At 60.9% G+C, this 12,290-nt stretch overlaps 4 protein-coding genes across 4 annotated transcripts; all 4 read right to left on the bottom strand.

Annotated features, from left to right (window-relative positions):
- Positions 1-1,288: 1,288 nt before the first annotated feature.
- On the bottom strand, positions 1,289-3,856 carry LBRM_05_0380 (putative microtubule-associated protein; the record flags this gene model as incomplete). Its single annotated transcript, XM_001561802.1, has 1 exon — positions 1,289-3,856. One exon carries the CDS (start codon positions 3,854-3,856, stop codon positions 1,289-1,291), a length of 2,568 nt encoding a protein of 855 aa, XP_001561852.1.
- Positions 3,857-5,196: 1,340 nt separating this feature from the next.
- On the bottom strand, positions 5,197-6,207 carry LBRM_05_0370 (conserved hypothetical protein; the record flags this gene model as incomplete). The annotated part of the gene is made up of 1 exon (XM_001561801.2): positions 5,197-6,207. One exon carries the CDS (start codon positions 6,205-6,207, stop codon positions 5,197-5,199), a length of 1,011 nt encoding a protein of 336 aa, XP_001561851.2.
- Positions 6,208-6,930: 723 nt separating this feature from the next.
- Positions 6,931-8,823, bottom strand: LBRM_05_0360 (putative ATP-dependent RNA helicase; the record flags this gene model as incomplete). Its single annotated transcript, XM_001561800.2, has 1 exon — positions 6,931-8,823. The coding sequence occupies one exon, from the start codon at positions 8,821-8,823 to the stop codon at positions 6,931-6,933; it is 1,893 nt and encodes a 630-aa protein (XP_001561850.2).
- A 1,138-nt stretch (positions 8,824-9,961) lies between these two features.
- TRYR (trypanothione reductase) lies at positions 9,962-11,437 on the bottom strand (the record flags this gene model as incomplete). The annotated part of the gene is made up of 1 exon (XM_001561799.1): positions 9,962-11,437. The coding sequence occupies one exon, from the start codon at positions 11,435-11,437 to the stop codon at positions 9,962-9,964; it is 1,476 nt and encodes a 491-aa protein (XP_001561849.1).
- Positions 11,438-12,290: the final 853 nt, after the last annotated feature.

The following is a 12,290-nucleotide window of genomic DNA, read 5'->3' as shown; positions in this document are numbered from 1 at the left end:
AGGTGGGGCAGACACACACACACACACGGGGGAGACGAAGAAATCGATGCTAAGCAAAAAAAAAAAACGAGGGTATGAACCGCTTGCGCACTCCCGCACGGCACACGACCTACCCGCCCCCCTTCCCTCCCTCGTACAGCGTCCCCCAGAGAAAGTGAGGAGAGGCGGGGCGCAGCCACCGATGTGCTACAGTGGCCCAACGCACAATGCATATTAAGGCAGAGAGAAAAGCGAACGAGAGGGTTCGAGCAAGTCAGTTAAGAAGAGCAAAACCAATCAATGAGAGAAAGAGGCGAAGGCGGTACAGGAGGGAGGGGGTCGGTGGCGGTGCGGGTGAGGGAAACAGAGGGGCCCCATTCACCAATGCGCGCTCACCCACAAAGAGAGAGAGAGAGAGAGAAAGGAAGAAGACGATGTTCGTGATGCAGGCGTGCCTCGGCGTGCGCCTCGTTCTCCTCTATAGTCGAAACGGTGGAGAGAAAAGAGAAGGTGGGTGAGGTGGGTGGGGTGAGAGTTGATGGGGACGAGGCGATAGGGGGATGAGGGGTTTCCTTCATTTTGTTTGGCGCGTGCAGGCATGAACGGGATTGTGCTTGGATGCGTACGGGTAGAGCTGAGAACGAGGCGGTGATTTAGAGAGAGAGAGGAGGGGGAGGGGGGAGGGGGGAGGGAAGACAGCGAGAGGCGCCCCATGTGAGGTCGAAGCGCGCACGAACGCGGGGTGGACGAGTGTGTCTGCGTGGGGGCACTACTCAACGACTGCACAAGGCGCTGAGGGGAACGAAGTGGGGGCAACGGTGCACACACCCCGCGTACAAAACATACAGTGACGACGAACAATAACCAAAGCAAAACTGTCCAACCAAAAAAAGAGATCCGCGAGAGGGGTGGGGGTGGGGGAGAGAAAAGGAGGGAGGGAGAGGGAGAGGAGAAAGCAAAACGGTACAGCACTGTTGTTGCGAAATCAAATAAACAACACACGTCATGCACACACCAAAGGTAGGCGCGCAAGCGAGAGGGGAGACGTGGGGAGGCGATGAAGGTGAAGGGAAGAGGGGGGAGAGAGAAGACGGGGGGGGGCGGAGAGAAGAGAGCGAGTAAGTGACGGTGGCCATCTCTTCTCCGCTTCCCCCCCGTCTCCTCCTCTTCACCTCTCCTTCGTGGCCATGCTCCTTGTTCTCGTTATGCAACGCATTTCTAACCCTTGACCGAACACCCCCACCTCTTCCCAGCAGGGGAAAGTTTCTACTCGCACAGACACCATCATGCATCGCGTGACATGCATAGCTTACAAGTAAGTGGCACGGCTCGTGCTGACGTACATGCTGGGGTTCACATGACGAACAGCCACTGCCGGCCGTGGAAAGGCTGAGCGCGCTGGTGCCGGTGGCGGTGCCGCGTAGGCAGAGTTGCAGGTCGTGGTGTAGAATGCTGGGTCCACGTGACGAGCCGCCACTGCCGGCCGTGTGAAAGCCGAGCGCACTGGTGCCGGTGGCGGTGCCGCGTAGGCAGAGTTGCAGGTCGTGGTGTAGAACGCTGGGTCCACATGGTGGACACACGCCTGTGTGTGACGCGGCGTGGTGAGAGGAGTAGGCGTGCTGCTGTACGCGCGGTAATTTTTGTTGTATTCAGTCTCGTACGACCCCTTCCGCCGAGGTTGGGGTATGGCCAGCCCTTCCTTCTGCGCTGGAGCCCCCGGTTGCACCTTCTTGACCGGCATCTCCTCTGCTGAGCTCCTCTGGGAGCCGGGTGCTTGATACTTAGTTGCAGCCGCAGCGCTGTTCTTCGCTTGGCTAGCGATGGTGGGGGCGCGTACGGACGAACGGCCGGTATTCTTCTTGCTACCAGAATTTCGATATGTTGGGATGCTCAGCGGCGGAACAGCCGAATTCCCCGCCAACGAGGCTGTCACGCTGCCAGAGGCGCTGAAGTCCTTTGCGTACGTACTCTCGTAGATGGAAGGGCACGCAAGCCCACGGCGGTTGTGCAACTCCTCCACCCTTGCAGGTGTACTATCAACAGCAGTTGGCCCTAAGCATTCAGCCGGCTTCGCAGACGCCTCGCTTACAATCGATCCAGCAACCTCCTTCTGCTGCTCCGACAACAACCCCCCACCCCTCTCCACACCTCTCTCAGCACGGCCATCGCCTTCCACAGCACACGAGCCGTACACTATCCGTTCATCCAATACCTCACCCGCTGACCTTACAGTTTCACCTTCCTGAGAGCATTTAACACCAGAGGACATGAACATATCTCCATCAATTTCACGATGATTCCTAAATTCATCCGCCGGCATCTCCCGCTTGTACGCGTCGGGGTCGTACTTCTTGTAGGCGTCCCTGCTGGTCGTGTTGTACATGCTGGGGTCCACGGGGGCCTTCTGGTCGCACTCGTCGTCCGCCGGCATCTCCCGCTTGTACGCGTCGGGGTCGTACTTCTTGTAGGCGTCCCTGCTGGTCGTGTTGTACATGCTGGGGTCCACGGGGGCCTTCTGGTCGCACTCGTCGTCCGCCGGCATCTCCCGCTTGTACGCGTCGGGGTCGTACTTCTTGTAGGCGTCCCTGCTGGTCGTGTTGTACATGCTGGGGTCCACGGGGGCCTTCTGGTCGCACTCGTCGTCCGCCGGCATCTCCCGCTTGTACGCGTCGGGGTCGTACTTCTTGTAGGCGTCCCTGCTGGTCGTGTTGTACATGCTGGGGTCCACGGGGGCCTTCTGGTCGCACTCGTCGTCCGCCGGCATCTCCCGCTTGTACGCGTCGGGGTCGTACTTCTTGTAGGCGTCCCTGCTGGTCGTGTTGTACATGCTGGGGTCCACGGGGGCCTTCTGGTCGCACTCGTCGTCCGCCGGCATCTCCCGCTTGTACGCGTCGGGGTCGTACTTCTTGTAGGCGTCCCTGCTGGTCGTGTTGTACATGCTGGGGTCCACAGGGGCCTTCTGGTCGCACTCGTCGTCCGCCGGCATCTCCCGCTTGTACGCGTCGGGGTCGTACTTCTTGTAGGCGTCCCTGCTGGTCGTGTTGTACATGCTGGGGTCCACGGGGGCCTTCTGGTCGCACTCGTCGTCCGCCGGCATCTCCCGCTTGTACGCGTCGGGGTCGTACTTCTTGTAGGCGTCCCTGCTGGTCGTGTTGTACATGCTGGGGTCCACGGGGGCCTTCTGGTCGCACTCGTCGTCCGCCGGCATCTCCCGCTTGTACGCGTCGGGGTCGTACTTCTTGTAGGCGTCCCTGCTGGTCGAGGTGTACATGCTGGGGTCCACGGGGGCCTTCTGGTCGCACTCGTCGTCCGCCGGCATCTCCCGCTTGTACGCGTCGGGGTCGTACTTCTTGTAGGCGTCCCTGCTGGTCGTGTTGTACATGCTGGGGTCCACGGGGGCCTTCTGGTCGCACTCTTCGTCCGCCGGCATCTCCCGCTTGTACGCGTCAGGGTCGTACTTCTTGTAGGCGTCCCTGCTGGTCGAGGTGTACATGCTGGGGTCCACGGGGGCCTTCTGGTCGCACTCTTCGTCCGCCGGCATCTCCCGCTTGTACGCGTCGGGGTCGTACTTCTTGTAGGCGTCCCTGCTGGTCGTGTTGTACATGCTGGGGTCCACGGGGGCCTTCTGGTCGCACTCGTCGTCCGCCGGCATCTCGCGCTTGTACGCGTCGGGGTCGTACTTCTTGTAGGCGTCCCTGCTGGTCGAGTTGTACATGCTGGGGTCTACATGTACCTGTGGGTAGTCGTTGTCATCGTTTGTGGCTACGGGCTTCTCCGGCAGTCCGCGCCACTGATAAGCCTCCTGGTATTCTGTGGAGAGAGCGGCATTGCGGGTGGTGTGCTGCGTAGGGGGGAGGTTGGCAACGGCGCTGGGCATTGCGGGATGTTGCTGGGGCTAAGGGGTGAGAGGTTGTGTTGCGGCTGATGGGCCAGGGTTGTAGAGGCGTAGGTATGACGTAGAGAATGGGTACAAAAAAGGGGAGAAGCAGCACGCGTGTGAAGTGCGCAGGCGCTGGCGGTGGTGGTGGGGGTGTAGTGGTGCTGTACTGTAGCGTGGAAGCTAACGGCACTGGGTGTGAGAGGAACTGGAGTACAAGAGGTGGCGTAGAGGATGGGTTTCCTGTTGCTGGGTGTGCTGCTGCTTACCTCTCTCTCGCTGAGTTTATGGCTATCAGGTGGAGTTCGGGAAAAGAGGGGAGCGGTAGAGAAGAGCGAGGCGGCGGGTCAGCTGCAGTGTTGTGTGTGTGTGTGTGTGTGGAGGTGAGTAAGAGCGATGCGCGGACGATCGGACGAGGAGAAAGCGGAGGGGGGTGCGAACGAGAGAGGGTTAAAGGCCGGAAGTCTGGGTAAGAGTGGGAGCGACTGGTGGAGAAGGTAAGACGGAGTGAGGGACGTTACTTAGCTCCTAGCTCCACACGGATGCTGCATCAGATGGATAACTCCCCGCTCGCTTCCGTTGCGCGAAATGAAGAGCAAGTCCACATCACTGAGCGAAACCGAGTTCGCACGTGAGCACGCATGGAGGTGAGGTGGGAGAGGAGAGGAGGAGCAGGGAAGGGGTGCGGCGGCAGAAAGCGACGCAGTTCGGTGCATGCCACAGCGGAAGTTGGAGAGGGGAGAGACTGTAGGCGGTGGAATGCCCAATACAGCGGGACGTCGAGAGGCACAGGGACTCGTAGGTGAGTGTTTCCATCCGGGAGAGCACAGGGAGCACGCGCGTTAGAAAGCATAGACGACTCGGCCAACCCAAGGGCAGAGGAAAATGAAGACGACAAAGCGACCGCACAAACAGCGTGGGTGGGGGGGGGGGGGGGCGTAGAATGAGGGAGAAAAGAGAACAAGACGAGCACTGGAGCACCCACACCCACGTTTCCCTGAAACACACGCACGCACAGGGAGGGAGAGATGCGCCAGCAACGTGCAGGAGCGTGTGCTCACCGCCGTGATGAGGTGCGCCTGTCCACGACGGCCTGTCTATGTACATCATTGTTGTGGGGAAAAAAGCAAACAAGAGGAGCAAGCAAGAGAAGGTGGGCTTCCGTTCATGCGACTCGGGGTGGGGTCCGTCACTTGCCTCGGCGACTTCGGGGCGGTGTGTGCGTGTGCGTGGCCTGCCCGTAGGACTTCTTCAGCGCCCAGCACCCTCTCGCAGCCCTCGCCGTGGCAGCACCCACGCCTCCTTCCCGCCCAGCACTCGGGAGACGGCGCGGCCATGTTTCACAGGCGCACTGGCGGTAGGCGCCTCTGCAGGGTGAAATGCTCTACCGGCATATCGGCGATTTGCTTTGATGAGTACCAACGCTCGTCGTCCATGCCGTCTTTGCTCTGCCGTGGGTGTCGTTGGCTCGATCGCCCCGAGGCGGCACCAAAGCCGCCAGCGGCTACGGAAGCGCAGATGGACGTCAGGGTCCATCTTGTGTGGCCAAGCGTGCTTGTCGTTGCTGTACCGTTACTGAGTTTGCGGCGCTGCGGGACTGGCGGCAATGACGACGTGGCGTCAGGGTTGGCGCTCCTCTGTATCGGGGCCCTGGTCGCACCGAAGGGGGAGGACGGTGCGGCAGCAGTGCGTGATACGCTGTCGTACAAGCTGCTGTCCGCGTCACCAGGTGGTGCCGTGACCCGGCCGTCAGCCTTGTTAGCCGGCGAGGACGTGGCGGGGCTCGTTGCCGAGTCAGCATACAGCGCTCCAGTGACGTGGCTGCTGCTGCTGCTGCTGCCGTTTGCCAATCCGTCAGCGTTTCTGCCGTAGTAGAAGGCGCCGTACGTGCCAGCGTTGGTGGAGAGCGGCAACGGCGCTGTTGGGTCCGCAACGGGGTCGACGGAGAACAGAAGAACCTTATCGACTCCGTCGCCCTTGGCAGTGGAGAAGGTACTACCAGAGCCCACAGCGTGAGCATTGTGCTGTGTGCCGAGCATCAGCGAGGAGGCAGCGCCGGAGCAGTCCGTGCCACCACTGCTGCCGGTCCGCTGCGCCACTCCCGGTCGATTTCTGTAGTCGACTTGGTATGTGCTGCGTAGAAGTGCCGCCTGTGCCTCTGCCGGGTCCCGTGCCCTCGTCACTGCCGGGTCCTCGAAGACTCCTTGAGCACACCATGTCGTCCCAACTCCGCCGCGGCCCTTCTGCACGATGCGCTGTTGCAGACGATCCTCCAACCAATTGCCGACGAGGGTGGTATTCTCGTAGGGGTTGCTGAAGCCCTCCCCGGATGGGTTTCGATCGGACGGCATCTGCGCCGGGGCTCGATTGGTGTGTGCGGGTGGAGGGTACGCCTTGTGGGAGTCGGAGAGGTAATGACAGGCCGTTGGGGCCTCCAGCAAGGCCGTGTACTCTTACGCGGTGAGGGAGAGAGGGCGGTGGCTGCCAATTAACAGATGGGAGGAGGGGGAAAGGCAGTTAGTGAAGGAGAAAGGCGCGGCGGCGGTAGGTGTTCATCATGAAGGCATGCAGTGCAGGTGCACAGACAGACAGCGAGGGTGAGAGGGGCGTGGGCTCGGGAAGTTGTCGGGAGTCGAAGCCGCCGTTGATCGGCGGCAGGCGGACTCACGGCGATGAGTGACCTCCACGCGGGTGGGGAAAGGACGGGGGTAGGGAGAGAGGAAGTTGGTCATCGCCACGTCCCATCCCGATAACCACCCTCCCCCACTCCCACCTACTGCTCGTCATATCTTACGTACGTATTACTGGGTGCGGGGTGGGGGTGTCACGCACGTGCACACGGAACGTGCGCTGCTATGAAAGTGTTAATGGTTACTCGTAAGATCGAAGGCGACATAACAGAGAGCGTGTGGAGACAGGAGGGAGTGAGGGGAGGCGATGAGACGTACGCTTCCGCTGCTGCGGACCGGGTCCTCCCCCAACTTATTCCCGTACTTTCCTCGTGCCGACTCGCACATGGGCCTCCTCGCTCCCCTCCTCACGGTGCGTGTATCTCTGTGCATGCTATGGGGGTTCTACGCGGCCTTCTTAACACGCTTGCGAGCAGGACTGCGGTGTGAGTCCCACGTTGGGCTCTTTTTAGTCCTCTGCTGCTGCATTGCATTCCTCCGCGATGCGGTGGCGTCGGCAGCCCAGTCGTGCACCACGGCGCTATTCATCACCGCCTTCACACCACCGCTTGCCGGCGTGGGTGCATCTTCGGGAGCGGCGACAGACCCATGTGAACGCTTCAACCGGCTTCGCGGGGCGGACTCTGCTGTGTCAGCCGTGGTGTCAGCAGCAGCACTTGCTCCGGCGCTGGGCAAGCGGCGCTGTCGCTGAGTCCGTGGTGGGTACGTAGAACGCGCCGCACGCGCCGCCGCCTGGAGCTGCGCGCGTGCCTCTTTTTTACGCGCTGCGTGCGCTTTGTTTGTCTTCACCCGGGCAGCGAACTGCACCGTCACTTGCTGCTTCGCCTGGACCTTGGCGGACGACACCTCGTCCAACAGCGGCAGAATGGCTGACTCCTTCGCTGCTGGGGACTTCCACAGGGTGAGACGGTTGCCAATCCTTTGCTCGATGCGCTTCACGAGACTCACGTCGTACTCAGTGACGAGTGCAACCGATGTCCCCTCGCGGCCAGCACGCGCGGTACGACCCACACGGTGCACGTATGTCTCCGCGTGCTTTGGCACATCATAGTGCAGCACCAGGCTAACGGCTGGGATGTCGAGCCCGCGAGCCGCGATGTCGGTGCAGACAAGAATGCGCGAGATGCCTAGCTTGAAGCTGGCGACGTTATCGAGCCGGTGCTGCTGTGTCAGGAGCGAATCCAGGCTGCACACTGGGAAGCCGAGCAGCTGCAGTGTCAGCCGCACCAGCTCTGCACGCAGGCAGGAGTTGACATACACGATGGTGGACTGGGTTTTGCCGTGTAAGCGCAGCGCCGCCACGAGGTATGGCAGCTTCACCATGTTCGGGAGGAACAGGTAGTTTTGCGTAAGCGTCTCCGGGAGGTGGAACGACGTCGAGCTACCCGGCTGCGTCAGCGCTGTCGCGGAGCTGGTGGAGTAACCAGCGGCGTCCGTGCTTCCGCTTGCCATGGCGTGGTCGGAGCCTGCCTGGATGGCTCCTTGCACCACCGCCACCATTAAGGTTGATGCATCCGTGATGCCGAGCTCTGCCAGTAGAGAGAAGTGCTCTGCCGCATTGTCGTCCTCGCTCTTCTGCGGCTGCAGCAGCGGTGGTGAGAAAGACACAGTGGGGGTTTCTCCCTCACACTCCCTTGTCGCACCACTACTTGCAGGTAAGCGCCGCTCTGCCTGCGGGGCTTCCAGTGTGGTGAGCCGAGGATGCAGCGTCGCCGTGAACATCAGTACCCGCCGCTGCGCCCTCGGCGGAAGCAGCCGCAGCAGCGACCGGACATCGTGTAGAATGTCACCCTCCGTCAGTCTGTCTGCCTCGTCCAGCACCAGGTAGCGTAGATGGGCGAACGCCTTGCTCACCTCCGGCGCGAATGTCTCCAGCAGGTGGCGGAGTCGTCCCGGGGTCGCGGCGACGATGTGAGGCCGTGCCTTCAAGGCGTCCACTTGTGTCTCCGTCGGCACACCGCCAATGGAAAGCATCGTGCGCACCTGCAGCGGGGCGCCGAAGGCGATGAACTGGTCAATGATCTGGTACGCCAGCTCCCTGGAGGGCGTTAGCACAAGGGCAAAGACGCCGTACGCGTCGGCCGCGAGTCTCTGTAGGATGGGAAGGGCAAAGGCGGCTGTCTTGCCCGAGCCGGTCGCGGCACCGCCGACGACGTGGTGATCAGCCAGGATGGCCGGGATGCATTTGCGCTGAATTGGGGTCGGGGTCTCGAGCGCCATGTAGGTGCACTGCTTTGATAGCCATGGCTGAATCCCGAGCCGTTGAAACTCGGCCATGCTGCTGCGGTGGTGCTGAAGGGAAGCCACTAGGGAGGTGCACAGGGCGAACGAGAAGGATGTGGGAGTAGGGTGGCAGTGGGTGTGTGTATGTGTGGGGAAAGAGTGCGTGTCTGTGTGCCGGTGCACTGCTACGGGAGAGCGTAAAGAGGGGGGAGGGGTGCACCGGTGGTGTGGGTGGAGGCGAAGACAAAGAGAGGGAGGGGGTACGTGCGGGGAGTGGGAGAGGAGCGGGCACATTCAGTGGAGGCGAAAGGCAGCTCTCGGAGGAGAGGCGGCATTCGGTTGAGCGGAAACAACGTAGGCGGCAGCGCTCCCCTCACCACTGCCGCTGCCTTGGCCGTTGCCTTCACTCACACAAACACCCACAGTCGGCCCGTGCACGGCGCACACATGCGCTGCAGACAGGAAGGGTTAGTGGTTGAGTAGGGAAGAGAGCGCGAGAGACGGGGGAGGGGGGGGGGGGGAAATCAGAGCGAAAGAGAAAGAACACGCACACACACGCACAAGAGAGAGAGAGAGAGGGGGAGGGGCAGAGCCTACACGCGCCTACGCGTGAAGTGCGCTATGAGTGTACACCGCACACACACACACACACACACACAAGGCAGACGTGGCCACCGGCGCAGAGTCAATAATGAAGCCAAGCGGAGCGGTTTTTCTTCCGGAATAGGGACTCGACACACACACGTACCGGGGGGGGGGTATGCGCGCGTACACACTTACTCAAGGACGATGGGTACGCAACACAATGCTGTATGGCGCGGTGGGGTCGGAGGCAGGGGCAGGAGGAGGGAAGGAAGGCGAGTTGGGTAGGGAAGTTCTATCTGTTGCCACCCTTCCTCATTCCGGCCTCCTCTCCTTCCCAGCGGCCAGTGTGCCTGCGTGTGTACGTGTGCAGATCAGTGAGGTGTGTATAACCGTTTTATAAGTTGGAAGGGGGTGGGGGGGGGAGGGAGTGGGATGGAGAGGTAAAAACGGTCGAGGCGACTGACGCTGATAAAGCTGAAACGTAACTGCCCGCGTACCTCGTCCCCTTTATCTCGTCGTCGGCTTGTTCAGCCTGTCATCCTCGCCGCTGCCCTCCGTATCACGACTGGACGGAGCAGAAGAGCTCTGCCTCACTTCTTAGTCCTTTTCACAAATTACAGCTGAGTTTTTCGACGCGCTTGCCCTTCTCGTAGAAGTATGCCGGGGTACGCATGGAGCAGAGCTCCTCAGCGCTCGTCGGGTGTACGCCAATAGTGCTGTGGAAGTCGCTGATCTTGGCGCCCATCCTCATGCAGATGCCTACGCTCTGAATGATCTCCGGCGCGCTGTCGCCGAGCATGTGGACGCCGAGCACCTCGCCATCCTTTTCTTTCGTGACGATGCGGATCATAAATGTTTTGTGCTTGCTGCCGCTGATGTTGTGCATGAGGGGCGTAAAACTGCTCTCGTACACGGCGACGACGTCGTACTTCTTCGCCGCCTCCTCCTCCGTCAAACCACACGTGCCGATCGGTGGTATCGAAAACACCGCGCAGGCAACTTTGGTGTGGTCGGTGGCGCGGGGCTTGCAGCCAAAGAGAGTTTCGACGAAGGCGGAGCCTTCGTTGATGGCCACCGGCGTCAGCATCAGGCGGTCCGTCACGTCGCCAATGGCGTAAATGTTGTCAACCGACGTCTTCGAGTATGCGTCGACCACCACGGCGCCGTTCTTTCCCATTTTGACGCCGGCCTTGTCGAGCTGCAGCGCCTTCGAGCGCGGCGCGCGGCCAACCGCCAGCATCACCTGATCGTAGTCCGCCTCCGTGCCGTCTTCGAAACAAACGTGCTTCGAGCCGTCTGCATTCTTGGTGATTCTCGACGGGTTCACCTTGGTGCGTATCTTTATTCCGTTCGCCTCCAGCTGTTTCATCAGGCTCTTGCGCACCTCGAGATCGAAGCCGCGCAGGATAACTTCGCCGCGGTAGCACAGGTCCACCTGACCGTCAGGGGGCTTGTAAGCGTTGAAGATGCCGGCGAACTCCACAGAGATGTAGCCACCGCCGACGCAAAGGGCGCGCTTTGGGGCCTCGTCGAGGTAGAAGGCTTCGTTGCTCGTGATGCAGAGCTCATCACCAGGGATGCCGAGGCGCGTCGGCCAGGAGCCGGTCGCAATAAGGATGTAATCCGCTTCCAGCGTCTCTAGCACGTCGCTTTCCGGGTCTTCAGACTTGCGCACCACGACCGTGTGCGCGTCCTGAAGGGCGCCGAAACCCATGTGAAAGCTGAGCCCCTCCGTGTTCTCGAACATGTCCGTGTAGCTCTTGTTGATGTCGCTCACCACTTTATTCTTCGCTGTGATGAGCTTCTTCCAGTTAGAGCGAATTGAGTCGCGGTCCATTTCCCAACCAAAGCCGCACGACTCACGGATCAGGTCCATGTATTGCGCACCCGTCACCATGAGCTTCTTCGGAACACAGCCGACATTCACGCACGTGCCGCCGAGCGCTGCAAAGCACGGCGGGCCATGCTCCTTCTGCGCCTCCACGACGGCCACCTTCTTATTGTAGATGGAAGCCGCGTTCCAGCCCGCCTCCAGACCTCCAGAACCGGCGCCAAGCACCACAAGGTCGTACGCGCGGGGCATCAATCGCTGAGAGAAGCGGAGAATTTTTGTGAGTGGATGTGGGTGAAGTGGAGTACAAAAAATGTTCTTGGAGAGGCACACCTACGTGTATGCCGGTGGACAAAGCCGAGAACACACGGGAGAGTGAAGGCAAGGAATCTGATTAGAGAACGTTGGTGGTGAGGCTTGCCAGCATCGATACTTGCTGCTGCTGCTGAGTGTCTATCCGTGCGTCAGTGGGGATATATAAATAGTAGAAAAGAAAATACAGGTGACGTATCAGGGCGCGGGTAGCGTGTGAACACTTCCTTCCTTCGCCAGTGAGAGAGCGGTGGTGGGGAACAGATGGGAAGAGGGGGGGGGGGGAAGAGAGGGAGTTGAGTTACGCCGAAGCCGCGAGCGAGTTAACATATTCCCCTCAGTCGCACCAACTTGTGGATGGCGGGCGCGATCGTGCCGCACACACCGAGACCATACCGGCAGGAACAGAGCGCCTTTCTTATACACGAGCATCGCTACGCATATGGGCAGTGCTTGTGCGGGAACGAGAGTGCGGTGCCACCCGCCCCTCTGGCTTCCCTGTCTCACCTCCCCGTGTTGCCAGTCGCACCCCTTCGCGTCTGGCATACGAGATCACGGCTCGGCCGCTCTGCGGAGTTGACACCAGATTTTATGCAACGCCCCGTGGGCCACGCATGGCAGGTGAGCCAATGGAGTCATGGAGCGCCATCAACATGAAGGTGACCCGTGGCTCCAGCAGAGAAAGAGAAGACCCCCAATGCGAAGCACACCGCCCAGAGCGCTGCTGCACCCGTGTTGTCGGCGGGGACGTGTCGTCCCCAACGCGGGCCGGTAATGGCGGTTTGCGCTGTCG

This window comes from Leishmania braziliensis, chromosome 5, assembly GCF_000002845.2.
Source record: "Leishmania braziliensis MHOM/BR/75/M2904 complete genome, chromosome 5".
In the NCBI taxonomy this organism is placed as follows: domain Eukaryota; phylum Euglenozoa; class Kinetoplastea; order Trypanosomatida; family Trypanosomatidae; genus Leishmania; species Leishmania braziliensis.
This window is presented reverse-complemented; position numbering and strand designations above follow the sequence as displayed.